This window comes from Neophocaena asiaeorientalis, unplaced genomic scaffold (assembly GCF_003031525.2).
Source record: "Neophocaena asiaeorientalis asiaeorientalis breed wild unplaced genomic scaffold, Neophocaena_asiaeorientalis_V1.1 scaffold24, whole genome shotgun sequence".
In the NCBI taxonomy this organism is placed as follows: Eukaryota; Metazoa; Chordata; class Mammalia; order Artiodactyla; family Phocoenidae; genus Neophocaena; species Neophocaena asiaeorientalis.
In genome coordinates, this window is record NW_020185317.1 from 4,020,649 (window position 1) to 4,041,387 (window position 20,739).

The 20,739-nt window shown below is 39.3% G+C and overlaps 1 protein-coding gene across 1 annotated transcript in view; it reads left to right on the forward strand.

Annotated features, from left to right (window-relative positions):
• TMEFF2 (transmembrane protein with EGF like and two follistatin like domains 2) overlaps positions 1-6,138 on the forward strand; it is a 247,752-nt gene extending 241,614 nt beyond the window's left edge. Inside the window, exons 8-10 of the mRNA XM_024733641.1 lie at positions 157-280; positions 2,129-2,287; positions 5,749-6,138. Of these exons, the coding sequence (XP_024589409.1) occupies positions 157-280; positions 2,129-2,287; positions 5,749-5,845 (380 nt within the window). The 3' untranslated portion in view covers positions 5,846-6,138. The remainder of the gene's footprint in view (positions 1-156; positions 281-2,128; positions 2,288-5,748) is intronic.
• Positions 6,139-20,739: the final 14,601 nt, after the last annotated feature.

A 20,739-nucleotide genomic window follows, 5' to 3' on the forward strand; every position in this document is an offset into this window, starting at 1 on the left:
CAATTCTTTCTCCCTCTTTCTTCTGAAGCATGGCCTTTTAATTCTTGCCCTTTTAAATATTTTTGCCTACTGTAGCTTTGCTTCTTAATGTACTGGTTGATCTTACCAGGCTAAGAAAGTATTTACAGGGGATGTTGCTTTTATCTGTATTCACAGAGAATGCTAACAAATTAGAGGAAAGTGCCAGAGAACACCACATACCTTGCCCAGAACATTACAATGGCTTCTGCATGCACGGGAAGTGTGAACATTCTACCAATATGCAGGAGCCATCTTGCAGGTAATGTTTTCACCCTTTAACTTTTAAATGTATAAAGTAAAAATATAGAAACTAAATTCTGGATGTTTACAGAGAATTGGATGGCATTCTGCCTGAATGGGTGATCAGCAGCCATACCTTTCTCTCCCTCTCCTACACACACACACACACACACACGCACACACACGCACGAACGCACGCACACACGCACACACACACACACAAACTAGAAAACTACAAAATGTGTGCACATACCCAAGTACTATGTAACACATCATTATATACACTCTTCTGGTGGAATTTTAAATTGTACCTTGGGCATTACAAGTTCCAGCCTCCTCTGGTTTATTCATCACTCTTTCCCACGGACACAGAGCAGTGCTTGGCACAGATCAGGTACTTGATAAATATTTCTCAAACGAATGGATGAGGGCTAAAGATAACATGGTTGCTTTTGGGAGGCTGTCTTTTCCAAAGTCCTTCAGGTCTTCTAATAAATATCATCAATCTTGGTTTTGCTAGGATCCACTATCCACAAGGCTTGTGGAGTGAGATATTAGCTATACCTCCACAGATTCAGACCCAGATGAGACACAAAGAAATTGCTTGTCTGGATTTAGTTAATAAATACAAATATCTGCTGAATACGCATGGATAGAACATAATTATTTCAGAGACGATAAAGCCAAAGTGAAAAAGACCAACGTATTTTTTATTAAAGGAATATACAAGTGGCAAATGATGAAATAGGTTGTATATTGCTGCTATACAGTGAAAGGAGTTTCTCTCTCTTGTTCTCTTCCTTCTCTCCCCTCCCTTCTCCCCTCCCCTCTCCTTTCCTCTCCCCCTCTTCTTTTTCTTCATCTTCTCCTTCTTCTTTCTTCCTTTCCCTTTCTCTCTCTATTTCTCAAGAACTGCCTTCCTTTCATGTTTTCCTTCATTGAATACACTAGCACTTGCCTTCCAGGAGAGCAGCCAGGCACAGTGAGAAGTTGCACCTGCTGCCCTGTCATCCCCAGCAGGGTCGTCATTATTAAACCCCTCTGATGCAGAGAGGAAAGATCCCAGGATGTAATTATGAGAAATTCAAAGTGAAGTACTAAAATAGTTCCACAAAGTCAATGACAAGTTGATCCCCACTAGTATTGTTTTCATGTGAGCTGTTTCCTCATTTCATGCAGATTGTCTACCTGAGCTTTCTGATGAGGGCTGAGTGAGGGAGAGGCAGCCTTCATTCTCAGATGAATAGCGCATGGGCTTGTTTTGCTGAACCAACCATATTGCCTACATCATAATTACTTTTTTCCTACTGAAATTTAATTCTCTAACATAAGCAGACAACTTTATGACCAGTAAATTAAAGAAATCACTCTTGTTGTACCTCTGGCCCTAACACTTTTTAACACTTATTCTAACAGGAGCATAGAGAATGCTTTATCCAAAAATAGATAAGTAGTACTATTTTTTATACTCATGCCATCAGAAACAAGCCTTTTCTCAAGCAGTTATGTTGACTTAGGTTAATTAAAGAGCAAGTTAAATAAAATGTAAAGCTCACCTGAAAAAATATATATAGAAAGAATAATTATTCCTGGGCTTCTCTCGTCTCTCTATATTATCCCCACAAATTATCTACCAACTCACCTATCTTCAAACTCATATCATAAAGTACAAAAAGAAACTGCATTATCTTTGAAATAAAAAACACAAAGAGATCTTATTGAAAACAAGTATTTGAAAGACATACCTACAAAGTACTATATTTTTAAGAGCAGGAAAGGGAAACAAAAGGTCCTAAGATAAATAGCTATAGGCCAACTATAAAAATGAGTCCAGCAACTACAGGTAACTGGACACTATTTCTTCCAGGTGTGATGCTGGTTATACTGGACAACACTGTGAAAAAAAGGACTACAGTGTACTATACGTTGTTCCCGGCCCTGTCCGATTTCAGTACGTCTTAATCGCAGCTGTGATTGGAACGATTCAGATTGCCGTCATCTGTGTGGTGGTCCTCTGCATCACAAGGTCAGTAACTGTACTCAGTGGCCACCCACATGAAGTGATATGTCATTCCTCCTTGTCTTTGAGCTCTCTAATTACAAGTCCCTTCATGGACTCTGCAGCCATCCATTCTCTGGAGTCCTATTTCCTCATCATAACAACATTGGAATAGCCAAATGGAAAGACATTGACTTTCGTGCTGGAGTGGTACAAATTTTTTTCCTTATTTTTGCATTATGATGAGGATTATTTATTTTCTAAGGAAAGGTCTTTTTTCCCCTTCTAATGTGTAATACCAATCTTTGTTTAAATATGCTTTTCTCTTTTAGCTATAAAAAGTCAGTCTTCATTCAGACTACTAACAGACTATTTAAATGAGCAGTGTTTCCTGACTTATCGGATTAGTATGCCAAATGAGATCATAGAATAGATTTTATACAAGGCCTAGAAAAGTATTAAATTATAGGTCTCATTTAGGGCACTTATATTTCCAAGTATAACTCTCAGGTATAATCATTTTTAACATATTTGATATAAACCACAAATACATTTTTATCTTAAGTTAACAAAATAATTTTTAATCACAAAATTCAAAGAAAATAGTTATAATGAGAATGATTATGTTGTAGTACATGAAAACCTTTGATATATGGAAACACGCAGCAAATTTCACAACAAGCTTTCATATCAAACCCCCAAACAATCAGACAGTAATTGTTTCCTGGAGAGTTAGGTTGAGAGAAATACAGAGATCTCATCCAGTTTCAACAGGAAAGAAAACCATGAATAATTAGTAATGTCTGGCATCGGGCTTGGAGTAAAGGAGGGAGGCCAGGTATGGCTTACCTTCATTAGCGTGTAAATTCATGGTAACCAAGAATTAGATTGCAAACCGAATGCATATTACTTATGTCCTGTCTAACCAGAAATGTTACTGAAGATTCTTTGTTCTGATCTGATTTCACTCCGCTTGAGACAAAAGTTCCCAGGAAGTTTTTCAAGGTTTTTGTCAAATTCACAAGGCATTTGGACTTTCAATCATTTGTGCAGCTCTACAGTAAATCAGAATGTTTCCCCCCAAATTATTTTAAGACAAGAAAATAAAAGAAAGTATCATATCTTTAGAAAATAAAGGCCATAATACATCGCTATATCTGTATTGTTCTATCTTCTTTGAGGACAAGTGTGGCATTTGCTCTTGAAAAAGACAAAATATGGTTCATAGATCCTTCCCTGGCCTAACGGCTTAAGGGAACATCATCGACGGGAGCTCTGTGCTACTCGAAACCAAGTTGAGTTCATCAACTCGACTCTTATGTTTAGATGCCAAGTGAGTCAGTGGATTACATTAAAATTGATTCTGGGGAGCATAAAAATAACTCAAGAAACCAAAAATATTAAGTATAAAAGAAAAGATAGAAAAGAATCTAAAGCACAGGAAACTGTGCCACATTACTTCAGGGGTCTTGAGCCTACTAATATCTAAGTAATATCAGCATGTGAAAATGAAATTCATATTTAATAGCTATAAAATCATAACAATTTGATTTGCTACTTCATGTACTGACAAAAATGCAGAACTTTAAATACTTCAGCAGATGTTTAGAAGTCTTATTAATCAACTTCATTCCCATATGTAATAAAAACAACTGGAATACATAGGGTCCTTATCTCCCCAGGAATTGTGTGTGTGTGTGTGTGTGTTTGTGTGTATGTATATCTGTACAGACACACACCAATACATATATATATACATTTGGTAACATTAGGAAGGAACAATTATCCCCATTTTCAAGATAGGGACTCTGAGGTATGAGAAGTCAGCAAATTGCTGAGTATACACAGCTGAGCAATAAGGGCAGAAATGGAATCTAGGCTTCCTAGTATCAGAGTCTGTGCACTTAACCACCAGTCATACTGCCCCTTGGCTGGTCAAGATGTCTATTTTCTGATGCTCAAGACAACCTAACTGAGCTCCAAATTAGGCAAGCCATTTTTTTAAGACATACGGCTGTTTTCATTTTCCATGTAAAAGCAAAACAAAACCTACCTTCTATTTACTTTTGAGGAGGAGAAATAACACATGAACTAAACTGGCATTATTGTAATGCATTTTATAAAACTCTCCTAGGCAATCCAAGCTTTCCAAAATCCAAGAGTCATACTAGTCAATAAACTACACTATTCTCAGTATGGATTCATTTCATTCACTTGAAAACATTCTGCTCAAAAACCAGACTTTGCAGCTAGGCCATCCTCCCCTCTAACCCTTCCTGCCCAAACCCTCTCTTCCTGGTGACCTGGCCACACTCGTCCATCAAGACTTGTTCCAAAACATCTAGTTGCTAAAAGATTTACAAAATTACATGAAACAGAGATCCCCTCATTCTCTTCAATTTTCTTTTAATCTCATTGTCACCTGGTCTCTCCTCTTTTCTACCTCTCTTTTCTTTCTCTTCTCTTCCCACTTTCTTTCTTTTACTAGTTCTTTCCCCTTGTTTTTACTACTTTAGTCAAATATCTGTCCTTCTCCTAAATAAACATGTGTCATAAAGAATACAGACGTCTAGAGACATGTTCTGAAATGAAAAGAGTTGCCCTGCTGAGAAGATGTATTTTCAGTCTTTCATCTCCAGCTCTCACTTGCTGGGAATATGACTTCCAGCTCCATGTTCATTTTGACAGATCTACCCCCAAAAATCCCATATATGTATATACTATATACATTTACTCACATATGAACATATATATGAATATATATTTTCTGACACCCCCAGCTTATTATAATAGGATTTTATATGAACTTTATATTGTTATTTTTATTTGTATTGTCAAAGCATTATTTTATTATAAGAGAAAAGCTACTAGATCAGAGCTTTTCAGATAATTTGACTGAGTCTTAGCTTTATATAGAAGCTAAATAATTGGTACCAATTTATGTCTCTAGCTTATAACATTAATATACAAAGTGATATTAGGCTGAACCAAAACAATACCCCTTTTCATTACATATCCCATATTAACAGTTGGCTCACTCTCTGGTTTGATAGGATTTAAACCTGTAGCCCTGAAATGTCAATATAACATTCATCCTTGGGACATTTAAAGTATCAAGTTGTTGAAGACCTTTAACATGAGATTAGATGAGCTCACACTTGCTCTGTTGCATTGTGCTGAGTCATTGTTTGAGCCCTGACGAGTAAGCTGTTGAGGACTAGGTAAATGTATTCCTCTTCAACTTCCACCTCTGTTCTTCAGTTCTCCTCAACAGATGCTTAAAGACAACCACAAACAGAAGCAAAAACAAAAACAAAAACCAAAAACCAAAACCTCTTCCAACATAATTCCAGCTTCTGCTAATAATAAATTCTTTCATCTGAAATATTTTAATAATTTGCTTAATCCATAACTTCACTCTGTGATTGTGGGACCAGACTTTAGGTAACAGCACTGGACTAAGATCTGTAAACTTTCCAACCTTCTAGGAAATGCCCCAGAAGCAACAGAATTCACAGACAGAAGCAAAATACAGGGCACTACAGTTCAGACAACACAACAAGAGCGTCCACGAGGTTAATCTAAAGGGAGCATGTTGCACAGTGGCCGGACTACCAAGAGCTTGGACTACACAATACAGTATTATAGACAAAAGAATAAGATGAGATCTACACATGTTGCCTTGCATTTGTGGTAATCTACACCAATGAAAACATGTACTACAGCTATATTTGATTATGTATGGATATATTTGAAATAGTATACATTGTCTTGATGTTTTTTCTGTAATGTAAATAAACTATTTATATCACACAATATAGTTTTTTCTTTCCCATGTATTTGTTATATATAATAAATACTCAGTGATGAGAAAAAAATTGGCGTTCTTAAATTTGCGGTACCTCCTAACTGTGAATACAATCAAGCTAGTACAATCTGTACAAGTATCAGTATTTTATCTTTCTCCACATCCTGAGACAGAGCACTAGTTTATACAGGACTCAGTGGCTAGGTTTTGAGTGATTCCAAGATCAAGGGAAATGATGGTTATTGGAAAAGAGAAAAAATAGTTTATATCGAGTGAGGAAAAAATATTTCAGATCTTTGAATCGTCTCTATTTTATCAGCTTTCTTCCCTGGTCTTCCATTTTCATCCCCAGAGCAGAAAAATCTCTGGCATATAAATTAAATCAAAGAAGAAGGGGAGGGAAAGTGCTTTATAACTCATAAAGGAGAGGGAAAGAAGATATTGGATTTTATTTGGGAAACATCTTAGAATCTCCCAGTTAAGTGCATATATCTGAAAGGTCCTGAATAAGCTACATATTAGGAATACACAGAGCACAAAATCTATTCCATTTAGGTGAGTGGAATTAACAACTAGGAAGAAATTCTAATAGCATCATTAAATGTGTAACACCAAATCATGAATTCTCAGAAGCACCTTGCTATATTTACAGTATATGGTTCTTTAAAAAGAAATTATAATCACAAACAAATACCTCATGAATAACTTCATGGCTAATGCAGCACCATTATTTGAAATGGAACTAAGGTGATAATATTTCATGAAATGTGCTTTATATATATGATAAGAGCAAAAATGAATCACATAGCATATGAAAGACCTTGGTGGGAAATTGATAGAGATTTCTGAGCACACAAATATGTATGAACACTTTGGAAAAAAATAAACTGTAAAAATTCTCAAAGAATAAGATGAAAGTAACAAATCAAATAATTGCCTTATTATCATTTAGTCCTTCATAGCTTTCTGTGGCTAACAGAGTAAATCTAAATAAAAGTTTCTTTGTCTCCTTCAAATGTCCTCTGCACATACTGAAAGGAATGACACTTCTGTGTCCACAAAAAGAAAAAAGGACAAATGTCAAACCAACACTTTCTGAATATAAAATATTCAGTGAAAAATAAGTTTCCTGAAGTGATATTTAAGATATTTGTTAAGACACTTTTTAAAAGGTGACAATGTAAATAGTATTTAGGGCTCTGTGAAAAATCTGGTTTTCTAGGTTAGTCATCACTTTGAAAAGTGTGAATCTATAAGCATAACCGTCACTCAAGTATTTCCATAAATTGGTCGTAGGCTACTTGTACAAACAAACTCTATTTAAACTTCCACATGGAACTTTAGTTTGGTTACCAGGTGCAGAGATGTAACTAGCCCTGATCTCCTTTGTGTAAGACAGGAGTCGTGGCAAACAAACCTTGCCTTCTCCTAAAGGAAGAACAAAAATACAACATGGCAGGGCTTAGTAGAGTTAGAAAGAAACAACAATTCCACTGACTTTTACTTGTAAGAGTAGGAAATGACTTGCTTCATTAAATATTGATACAGTACGTTGTGTGAATTTTTATCAAAGGATCATAAACCTAAGTGTTGGAAAAGTCCTTGGAGTTAATAATACAGTACGTTCCTATTCACCTCTGTGCTCACCCAACCCATGAAAGAATCCCTTTTAAAAGATGCATAACAAATCTTTGCTGTACAGTAGAAACTAACACAACATTGTAAAGCAACTATAGTCCAATAAAAATTTTTTTTAAAAAGATGCATAACAAATCTTAAGTGAGTACATACTATGTGCCAGCCACTATTCAAGGTCCTAGGGAAACACAACTAAAACATGACCTCTACTCTAAAGGAACTCACACTCTTGTCCTAACATAATCATCCACCCTCTACTTGCATGTATCTATCACTTGGAATTTTATTCTTCGTCAATTCTAATTTTGAGAACACTTTTTTTTTCATATTGAGTTGAAATTTACTTCGCTATGGTTTCTACCCATGGCTTCTATTCTTCCTCTCTGGAGCAAAGGAATAATGACTTACATGTCTAAAAATATTAGGACAGATACTATGTTCTCCCACTCACTTGTGCAAGTATTTTCTCACCCTTTGCAAGTATTTTCTTCTCCAGGTGAAATATCCTTAATGTCTTCATCTGATATTCATGTGATATGGTTTCCACTTTCCCCTAACATCTGCATCATCCCTCCTTGGACAGACTCTACTTTGTCACTATATATCTTTAAGTGTAGAGCTCATAATTGCACCGTCTGCTACAGTTGTGGTCTGACAAGCACAGAATATCGTAGAACTTGTAGAAAGCAAATTTAACTGACAGCCATGATCTCTAAATTCAAGTCCTACTTTGACCACAAATTTGGCGCGGAACCATGAGCAAGTCATCTCACATCTCGGGTCTCAATTTCCTCATCACTTCTAATCTCTGTAATTCCAAGATTCTAGATATTCAGAAATCAGGCACTATACTTTTATTATTACTACCTAAGACGACATTAGCTATTTTTGCTGCTCAACTTAAATTCAAAAGTCTTTTTAAATAAACTGCTATTAAGTCATGTCATTCACTCATTCATTCATTCATCACTCATTCATTCATCATCCATTTATTATACATTATACATGTACTGAGGGCCACCAACTACCAACACCATACCATACTAAGCTATGAGAAGACAAGGATAAATAAGGCAGAGTCCCTGCCTGAAAGGGATGAGATCATCCTGGTTCCTTGCATCAAAATCTCACAGCCCCATTGGCAAGACTGGGAAGTAAATAGTAAATTATAAAGAATGTAACAAAGGCTGCGGTAACATTCGGTTCAGAGTGCTTGGGGACCCTCCAGGAGGAATCTCCGGGCTGAGTAACACGCTTCTTCACAGGATGTGAGACACACAGGATGACTTCATCATTGTCCACACAAACCCTGACCTCTTGCTTCTGAGATTTTATCTACTTCTCCTACTCTCTTCATGCCCTTCTTCTCTCCATAATACACAGAGCAAGTAATAGCTTATCAGTGAGGCCTCCTTGACCCCCTTGGCTGTCTTCCTAATCCTGTTATGGTACTTTGCATGTTATTCCTTAATTGTCCACGCAAGTCTGTCTTTCCCTTAGTCTGGGAGCAAGAAAGCAGAAAATCAGTGCCTTGCTAACTGTTTCCATGTATTCAATAAACATTTACTGGGTGCCTATGCCATACCAGACACGATTCTAGGTGCTGTTATGTAGCAATGAAGTGGAGAGATCTCTACTCTCAGGCTCACATCCTAGCAAAAGAAGTGGAGGTGAGGATTAACCAAACAATAGACAATAACAACAAAAACTAGAAAGTTTTAAGCTCTATTCAAAAAATTAAAAATAGAATGAGGTGATTCAGGGTGACTGTGTTTGGTGGGGACTGGGTCCCTCCAAGGAGAGTGTAGTACTTAAAACTTGGCCTCTGAAGCCAGACAGAAATGGGTCCCAGTCTAAGCTCCACTTGACTAAACTACTTAACCTTGGGCAAACTGCCTAATTTCTTTATGCCTCGTATTTAAAAATCAAGAGAAAAATGCTTCCCACACTCAATCTGTCTGTTACGAGAGAAGCAAGACAATCCATGTTCTGCTTAGAACAAGGACACGCACAGAGTGAACTTTTCATATGTGGAAGTTATTTTTTAGGAATATAATAAATATTTGCTGTAAAAGTAATTAAGAAGAAGAAACGATATGTCATCAGTTAAATAAAGCATAACGGGAGTCATACGGTAAGAGTTAGAAGGAATCAAGCAGTCATGCTCACTCAAAGGAGCGTTTCCTGTCTCTTCGGGGACAAGAGAGCTGTTTCCGGGAAAATAAGACAATGTAAGTTAAGAAAAAATACCGCTCCTATTATTTCTTTTTTCAAATGGGTCCACTGGCATCGTGTCTGAACAAGAAGAGTGATCATTCTTTCATCTTAAAAGAGGTGTATCCCGATAAAGCACATAGCGTTAAACCTCTCGTGTGTTTCCAGGCACGAGATGAGTGAGTCAATATTGCGGTGACTTTGCAAGGCCAAATGCTTTACTTTCACGAATCCTTGAGGAAAAGTCAGTACAGACTACTGAAATATGACAGAGATTATCTCAAAGTCACGTTAGACTCCCTTTTCCAAAGTCATGCAGCACCTGCACCAGCTTTCTGTTCCTCAGTTATAGCAGACATTTCACTTACATAATTGATCATCTGGATATCAATCACAAAAACCTTTTCATTGAATTAACTGATGTCTTTATATGAGCATCCATATTACATGAAGGATGAAGGATTATATAAGGTAATGGTATTGGTTTTTATAACTAATGCCTGAATATGCACACGAGTAAGGCCCTTTGAAATCAACATCAGGAAGGCGGGGATGATGTGCAGCCCACCTGGTCAGAGTCAGGCCCCCTTCCTGCCTCACTCTGGACAAAAATCTACTTTACTAGTCTGCTTGCTTTGGGAATGTAACCAAATTCAATCCAGCACAAGAACCTCATTGAGAGTTAATGAGAGTCCAAAATCAGGGATTATGGGAGAGAGGGGGAGAGAGGACAGGAGCATTCCCGGTCCTCTATTCCTAGTGGTCCCATTGCCATTGCTGTACCTGCCAGTCTTCCTGATCCAACAGAGGCACACCCTCTACACAAGGCTTAGCCATAGTGGCCTCTGGAGGCAGCGGCTCTCAGGACCCACCCTGTCAAGCAGTCAACCCATTCTGCAGGGCACACTTGCAGAGGGGTCTGCGCCCTCCCTCCCTGTGGGTGTCTCCGCTTGTCGGGATTCCTCCCTTTCAAAGCCTCCATCCTCTGTTAAAGCCCTTCTCTGCCACAATCCGTGGACTTAGTCCTTGAAAACAAAGGCCTTTTTATGAGCCAGGCTGTGATAACAAAGCAGGGAGTAATGACCCAAATTGTCACCACAGTATAACAAATGATTAATAAATATATTACATGAATGGCGCTTGGTTAACTAGCAAAATTAGAAAATATAGGTAAGTCAAACACATAAATTAATCCCACCAACAAAAGATAAACACCATGGTGTTTATGTATGTCATTTCAGATAATTTCTGTGAGTATAGGTTGAGGTTTCTATAAGAGAATAAAATATTTTTTAATAAACTGAATGCTCACTATACAATAAGCTACAGAGTTTCACAGTCATTTAAGCACGATTTATCAAACTACACATATATATGGTATGGTTCTTAAGTAAGTTTCAACCCCTCTCAGTTGAGAATCAGTTGAGGCCTTCGAAAAGTTTAGATGAGGATCTCTAAACCATCCGTTTGCACATTTATCTTTCTTTCCCCCCACAACACTAATTTCCCACCATCTCCCATACTACGTACCCTTCCAGTCTCAGTGCTCTCATACTACTGGCAAGCTATCCTCAGTGTCGTAGTCTGCAACTGTCCAAAGTTTACCCATAAAGCCTCATCGACAGAGCTTCTCCTTAATTGTCCCTGTGCCTAACTTGGATCTGCTTAGATCTAGAAAGGCTAGAGCAGCTTTACCCTCCACTCACCATGAGGAGGTTTTGATTCTCTTTTCACTCTGTGGAAGCCTCTCTCTGATTCCTAGTCCAGAGAAGGGTTTGACCATTTCACCCTCATTTAGCTTCAAAGTGCTCATGCCAAAGCTGCCATTCCTACAACAGTTCACATTTCAGTTAAACTCAGCTCATGAGGGTGCTAACCTCTGAGCTGAGCTGTTTCCCAAACTGAGCTGTTCTTCCCTGCCTTGTATGTTGTGAGTAAAACGCTTTTCCCTGGCATTAATTGAGGCAATACATTTGGTTCAGAACCAGCAGTTAGTATAAGTAGTATAACATTAAATAACAATAATTGATATGTACTTATTATTACTTTTATTTATCAAAAAATAGATACCCTGGGGGCTTCCCTGGTGGCGCAGCGGTTGAGAGTCCGCCTGCCGATGCAAGGGACGTGGGTTCGTGCCCCGGTCCAGGAAGATCCCACATGCCGCGGAGCGGCTGGGCCCATGAGCCATGGCCGCCGAGCCTGCGCATCCAGAGCCTGTGCTCCGCAACGGGAGAGACCACAGCAGTGAGAGGCCCGCGTACCGCAAAAATAAATAAATAAATAGATAGATAGATACCCTGATTATACTGAAAGGTACTTGAACCAACTTCCAAACTTGAGCACAAGATAAAACTAAATAATTAAAAATAATATAAGAATATTATTTCACTGAAAGGAATGCACAGATCGGTGCCACCCATCAAGTGAGCTGAAGTTAGCTACTATAAAAGAGCACTGAATTTTACTGGATGAACTAGTCCAGTAAAGGCAGTCTATTCTTCTAACAGGCTCTACTATGTGTTATGTCAAGGGGTCTCTTCACAAGAACAAAAACAAAGAGAAAATGCTGTGGCCACTAGGGAACACACTTACCTCCTAACTAATTACTTGAAAAAAAATTCTTAGCTGGAAGTTACTTCCTCTGTTCACATCCATAACCTCTGGACCAACGGCATTTCAAGTAAGACACCCTCAGAGTGAGAACTAACCATACGGGGGAAGGGGAAGAAGAAAAGGAGTGAGAAAGAGCTGAGAGAGGAATCAAAGGCTGGGGGAAGGTGAGAAGGAGGGAGACAACCAACAACTGGATTGGGAGAAGGGGGGCAATTATGGGAAGAGGAATTTAAGAGATGGTTCGTTCAAATAGTCCTTCAGAAAGAAGCACTTCTAAAGCATTTAAGCAGGATTGCAGGCATATGGGATGGCAGCAAGTAAGCAGGGGGCAGGAAGGTGGTGCTCCTGGGAAGGCCTCTAGCCCTGAAGTCTCAAAAGACCAACCTGCTGCGTGTACGGGGTTGGGAGGCAAGGAGCTGGCTTGGCAATCTGAGCAGAATGAGGCCAAGGCACTACTCCAAAGATGATTGCTCAGGCCTCCGGGTGAGGAGGAGAATGTGTTTAAAATAAAAGTTTTGTCATGTGCATATTTTCTTCCTCACAATTCTTGACCTCAAGATATGCAGATCAGGGCTTCCCTGGTGGCGCAGTGGTTGAGAGTCCGCCTGCCGATGCAGGGGACACGGGTTCGTGCTCCGGTCCGGGAGGATCCCACATGCCGCAGAGCGGCTGGGCCCGTGAGCCATGGCCGCTGAGCCTGCGCGTCCGGAGCCTGTGCTCCGCAACTGGAGAGGCCACAACAGTGAGAGGCCCGCGTACCGCAAAACAAAAAAAAACAAAAACAAAAAAAAAGATATGCAGATCAGATTCTTTATATTCTGCTGGACAACCTTGTCCCAAAGCACTGGATCTGCTCTCTAGACAGAGAACAAAGGAACAGCTCACGCAGTGGCTAACCCTCCCTGTCGGGCTGTGGAGGCGGTGTGGCCATAACACACGCAGGCTGCTGGCTACTATCTGATCTGGCTACACTTGCAAAAGAAAATCCTGGGGTCATAAAGCAGCCCTGAGCACCCTTAGAAAAGACATGCTGAAAAGGGAAGCAGCCCAGCCCCTGCTTACAGAAGACAAATCCATCTGTGGTCTGCCTGGGAAAATATGTATGGGTCAGAACTGCCAAGCGGAGCAAACCATTGGAGAGTATTGTTTAGGTGTGAAAAGATGAGTAGAAAGAGAAAAATGACTGCTCTAGAAGTGGAGGTTAGGGAAGAAACTGGAAGGGAAGCCCCAGGGAAGCCCCACCTCTCAGCTCTTCTGAAGGCATGTGGATCCGTTCTTTACTGGACAGCACGAGCAGAGCCGGCGACTTGTAATTAAGCTCACAGACCAAAGTCTGGTGAACAGCCGGTGAGGTTGTCGACATCCCCCCAGAGGGCTGAGACATCACTGCACCAGCATCCACATAATAACATTATATTTCTCTTTTAAATAAGATGTACACGAATGTTCACTTGTGCCCAATTACAGTAATGCATGATTTACATAAAATTAACTCTCCTGCTTAATTATAGTCATGCAGGGATTAGGAAGAAAAGGCTTTTACTTTGTAAACATTGTATGCTTTAACTCTTAGCCTCTCTGTGAAATACGACTGGCCCAATCGCAAATGAAGACAAGTGCCTCCGTCACCGGGGTTTACCAAATGTTGTCTTCCTGTCTGTGAGGATTATGTGTAAACTGAGTCACCAGAGTCTCGATCCAGTTAGAGCAGAGGTCCAATTCTTCCACAATGTGAACCTATAAACTGGAGTGCTCTGAAGCAAGGAGCTAGGGTTTGGAAGTTTTGTATCCAGTGCGGAATTTAAACCGTCTGGGTAAGGAATCTGCAAAGGGCAAGAGAACGAGTCTCTAGTTTTCCAGAAGCGGCGAGGAAAACGTTTTCTTCAAAGGGCGATCCAAAGCTGCTTTGACAACAAAATGATTAAAGGCTGCCTCTTTCCTCATCTTACATCTGTCACTTTTCTGCATTCCTTTTTGCCACAAACATGAACACAATTTTTCTCTGAATAAGACTTCAGATTGCACATTAACGGGGAATTAAAAGTGAAGTTCAGTGCAACCCACACCAAAAGCATTTTTTTCCCAGTCTCTGCCAGACCCGGTACCAGAAAACTGGAATAGAAGACAAGTCATTGAGCTGGCACAGTAAGAAAATGATTGAAGGCAACGGGGATTGAAGTTTCATCGTTATCAGTTCAGTGAAGACAGGCAACGCTTCTCTGAAAAGCTGCACAAAAATACCTCAAGGGGCCAAATGCTCACCGTGCTGCCTGACCACAAAAGATGGCAATTTCCTTTTGCCACCTTGTCAACCCTCTTTTCACCTGGTACACAAAGGACCGGATACCATAAGAAAGGAATCTGAAGTGAAAAAGAGAGACAAGATAACCTGCCAGCTCCTAAGAAAATGCATGGAAGAGCAAGAGCTTATAGTCAGAGCAGATGGCATTTGCCAGGAAAGGACTGTAAACTGAAATTAGGCAAATGGGTTCTTATTTTCAGAAAACTGAAAAACAGAGAAACCCATTCCTAATTCAGGGCCTGAGTTAATTTCTTTAGCAATACCTTTAAACGCTATGCATAATAAATTAGATACCTTGTAGCATGCCAAGGACTTGTATAAGAGGCTCATTAACCAAAAATTACATTTAATATGTGACATCTCATGGTACACTGTACAAAATTATTTTACTTCATAATCCTTCCTTGTTTATTCTGCAACAAAATATAAAGCAGTGAGAACTTCTTCAAGCCCTGGAATCCAGAAGGGCTTCTGTGGGGGAGATTTTCAAAGACATCCTTGGAGAGGCTAGAGATAGTATACAGCCACTGGTAATTTCGGGGGAAAATTGGTCCAGTCATCTGTGTTTTGTTTCCTTCTTTTCATCAGTGCAAATTTTTCTGTCAGGATCTGAGGCTTTAGAGAGATTAAGTTGTTGATTTTTTTCTTCCTCCTTTGAAATGAAGGTCTTTCTGTTCTCTTGAGTTACCATCTCCCTGGCACTGGCTGCTTCACATTGTACCTGATGCTACGAGACATTCTCACTTTAAAATGCATGAATCAGCCTTGAATTTTGCATCCTCTGATCCTTCATTGAGTTGTTGTTTCACAGAATGAAAAAGCCTCAAAAGCTATGACTTGAACAGTGGCCATACTCAAAGGAACACTATACCAGATTTGATCCTCAATACACAAAATCAAGACTCCAGCTCAGACAAAACCCTTTGTTTGACCTGATAGTCATGGAATGAAACTGTCCTTAAAGGACTTTTTTTTCTAGCTATGTCTGAGGCCTTTTAAGAATTGGTACTATGATTTATTGATTGTGATAATGTATGACATACATAAAATTACAATGTATGACTAAGTATAGAAACAAAACCTGCTTTATTGACGTGTTACTCATACTTTATAGGAGAGGAATTGTTTTGGGCACTTTAAGAATACTATTTTACTTATGTATTACAATGAGCCTCTGAAACATAATATTACTGCACCATTTTTATGACAAAGTAACTGTAAAGTAACAACTGCAAAGTTGTTAATATCTTGGCCAAGGTCACAGAGCCAGGAAGAGCCACAGTCACAGTTTGAACCCAGATAAAACCAAAATCCATTCTGCTCTGCGACAGCATACTGTTTCCATTACTTTTTGTTTTATGGTACTATCGTGTCAGAAGTCTTGCATCATTCAAATTTACCTGCTGGCCAAACGCCTGTTTCAATAACGCTGCCATTGTTCCAATTATTCTGATTTTTTGCTATCGAAATTATACTCAGAGACGACTTATAAACCACACCAGAACACCTGTTGCAATATAAGGATGCTGCCTTTGGGTTCCTACCTTTCTCTCCTTTCTCCTCTCCTCTTCTCTCTTCCGCGGTAAGGGACCTCAGCTAGCCACAGAGCTCTTTCTGCTTGGAGTTATAGGGGCTGCAGGAAAGAATTAAACAAGATAATTTCATATTTTTATAAATGATACTGTATCAGATATTATCGTGTTCATGTATATGTTTACTTGGTTTTCTATCTCTTTTAAATCTCTGGCCCCTGTAACCCCAAGGAATGTTGAGCTTCATGAGATCAAGAAGCCTGTCTTGTTCGTATGACCCCAGTGCTTAGTACAGTTCTTAGAACATTGTAGATGCTCAATTAATACTTGTTGAACAAATGAATGAATGAATGAAATTAAAGGCTTCTCTGAGCTTCGGCCAACCTACCTGGAATAACTGGCTATGTAAGTCAGAAACATAACTATGCTGCTATGGCATAAATCAGTAGAAGTTGAATAAGACATGTTCAGTTTGAAAGTTACTAGGCTCTGAAAGAGGCCCCAAAAGTCTAAGTTGATGGTACAGAGGCTGCTAAAAGGGCCTTGGAATCTTTTTTCCCTTTTCCCTTTATCCCTTCTAACCCTCCATAAGCCATACCAGCTTCCAGGCAGCACCCTGGTGGGGCAAAGGGTAGAATGGAGCTGGTGTGCTATAAATTATAGTCATTACAACACGTCAGCAGCCCCCCAGCTGAGATCTTTAACTCATTGCTAGGAGAGCTTTCAAGGGCATCCATTTTCAGGAAGGTTTAGGAGCATTAAATGCCTTTCACAACCCACCAAGCTTTTTTTTTTTTTTTTTTTTTTTTTGCGGTACGCGGGCCTCTCACTGTTGTGGCCTCTCCCGTTGCGGAGCACAGGCTCTGGACGCGCAGGCTCAGCGGCCATGGCTCACGGGCCCAGCCGCTCTGCGGCATGTGGGATCTTCCCGGACCGGGGCACGAACCCGTGTCCCCTGCATCGGCAGGCGGACTCTCAACCACTGCGCCACCAGGGAAGCCCCCACCAAGCTTTTTAACTCATGTGAGTCTGACACTTACTGGGTGCATTTTATCTCACAATCAATTTAATTAGGAGCTGTCGGATTAAAAATGATTTGTTGCTTCTGAAAGACACTTGCACTCTAAGGTTCATTTGTAAAGCTGTTCTCTTTCCCTGTCTCTCATTCTGTCCTCTCAATACCTAGTACAAAGCAGCATCACGGGGACAACACTGCGGCCACAATGACTGCCAAATAAAGGTGCATAATAAAGCTCACTTAGGAAAATAAGTAAATGCTAAGAATTGGAATCTTGAGGTGGCATATATATACCCTTTGGATAGTCAGGACAGAACCATGTCCTTGTCTTATTTCTTATTCATATCACTTATTTATGACCTCTTCTCCAAGGAGGTAAAGTTTTTAAGTGGCTCTGCATGGCAGAGATCAAAATGGTCAAAAGGAGAACTGATATGTAAGATAAAACTCAAACACAAATCTAGGCAGGGATAAAGGAACAAGGGGCACCTCGTCTGATTTCATTTGTTCAAGACACAGGTCCCGATTCTATCATTAGCCATTCATGTGAAGGTACGCAAGTAAAAGAAAAAAATGTTAGCTACCTAAGAACAGTACTTCCAAAGCTACCGAGGTAGAAACTGTAAAATGAACCCTGCTTTCCATGAGGTCAGCTATAAATGAAAGAGATGTATTCCGAATAAATTACCACCAGCAAAGGCAAATAGAGAGCCCTTCCTGGTGAGGAAAGCGAGTACCTTTGGATTTCACCTGCCAAGCTTTGTCATATGGAAAAGTTGAGAGTGAGGAGAGGAAAAACCATTTGAAATGACCTAATTCTAAGGATCTATATTGTAATCCCTGCATGTTTTAACATTTCAAATGAAAAGAACCTGCTTAGTTAATGGTTAATAAAAATGATTAGTAAGCAAAAGGTACTGAATCTATCAGACCCAACATGTGCCAAGAGAGAAAAATCTATAAGATACTATTGGAGATTAAACTCTTCTTAATTGCATATATTATTATTATGTGTTTGTACATTTATTATTAAAATTTGATTACTCTTTCCCTCCTTGGTATAAGAAAAGTAAACTGGAGGTCCAAGGAGATTTAACTGTGTTGTATTTGTTACCTGAACTGGGTCCATTCAGATCTGTCCTAGGTCCAACAAACTATTCCAGGAAGAGACCATGGGGACAGAACTATATTAGGAGCTACAAATTCAGTGCAAGGACAGCCTTAGCGAACTATAAAGGGATTTACCAACTGCAAGGACCTCAGCACTGAGTACATGGAAACCAAGGCAAAATGTTAGCAATGTACTTTTAATCTCTGAGTAGAAACTTGCTCTAAAAACAAATTGCAAGGAGATCCATGAAGCCAATCTACCTATGAATAATGCACACTGGTTCCTTTTTTTTGTAAACAAACATCACTATAGTTTTCCAGTTGAAAAACAATGAAACACTCAGAATATATGATTTCTAATTAATCGTGGAAATTTACAGTTTAGCATTGCCACGTTTTTTCCATTCTTGGTACCATTCTTGAGACTTGGGTTTGGGGAGATCTGGGGGAAAGGGTGATGAGAACCCAAGTCTGAGAGCACAAATACCAGCTTTGAGAAGGTGGTTATCTTGCACAGCATTTGAAAAGTCTTGTCTGGGTGCTGTGAGGGCCTCAGCTATTGTGGCCAAAGACTACATCACAGTGGCATTTTGGCAGCAGGATGCTTTGGCAGGGAAGGTGAATCCTGGGCGAAGCACAATCTGCCTGGTCTTAGGCTGTTTCAGAATCAGTCGCATGTGCTAATCACTTTTTAAGCTGTGTAAAATATAGTCTAGGAAACAAAGAGATCTGAGAATTTGTTCAATAAAAACAAAAGCTTACCAAATGGTGAGGAGGCAGGGCAAGGCATACCGCTTAAGGTTCTGCGTCGTGTTTACACTTCCTGGGGAAAATATCCACTCTCTGTGAATTACCCTAGATACTCATACATCAGACAACCAAACTCTAAGTTTGACTTTGAGTCTGTGAAGCCCTAGATAGTACGTACCTGTTGAAACCAAGACTGCCCGCTGCCCTATGTCTCATTAAAGGCACTACAATCAGCAGGATTAGATTTGCTGACCGTCCTGATGAATACTTGAAAGGGAAGAAAAGAAACGAAGAACTCTCCCTAAGGAATCTCTTTACCAAAACCTTGTGCAGCACTTTTAAAGTCTTCTTCAGGATGGGATTAGAAACCTTTCCCCTGACTTATGGATGTCTTAATTGTATGAAACATTGGTCAGATGTTATAACTTAGATTGAAAACACAGCCTTCCCTCTCTCTTCATTCAGCACTGAAATGGTATCTATTTAGTTCAGCCATCTTGGTTAGAAAATACAGGAAAATACAGCAGCGTAGCAAGACAATTACCAGCAACATCATGATTATATGCGTGCACGGAATATGTGTTTGACAATCAGGGCCTTCAGCTATTAAAATGTTTGGTGGGTTCAAAATTACTATAAATTCCTTCTGAAGGTAATTTTCAAAAGTGAAACATTCCCAAAATTGAAGAATCGTTTAGATCTTTGAAAAATTAAAACAATAAATGAAGTTCAGGACGAAAGTTCAATAAGAATGAGAAATAATTCATGTAAATAGAAAAGATTCAAGAAGGTTACGTCAGATTTTAACTATCCTAGCATTATTAATTTAATTTCTAGTCATTATGATAATACCAAGGATTTAAAATGCATTTAGTGTTTATGTAGATAGGATCACTCCTTCTCAAAATTACAATTTTGAATTAATATACTATTAAAAATGCCACTAGAAAGTGCTTTTGTTATTCTGAAAGTGGAATAACTGTTCCCTGTTTCTTTTTATAAATGAAGTTTCAGCATTTATTTTTTGATCCTCCTTAGATTTTGAAAACTGTAATGTTTCTGTTTAAGAATTCTCCTCGTGCTACATTAGTGCCATGTTCTTTGACAGCATAAAAATATGCAAATATAGCCTTTTTAATGGTGATTTTCATTTTGTTACTGTCGTTTAAGTAAAAAACAACTGATGATGTTTCAACTTATCACTTACAACAGTGAAGTTACTGAATTGATATTTATATTCAGAGCAGATGACACAGAAACAAATATGCTTGAACTACCATCTGCACCATGAATACAGCCTTAGAGGGAAAATCAGACTTGGTGGGGGGGTGCAGAGATGGCACATTACTACCCAAGAAAAATTGGTCAGTGAGGTTTGCTGACTTTTGGAGATGGGCTGTGGGGCAGAGAAGGAGAAGAGGAGTGTGGGACTGTGAAGGCTGCAACTTCATAGGAATCATTCCGTTTTGGCAACAAGAGCTCTCTCTGCTT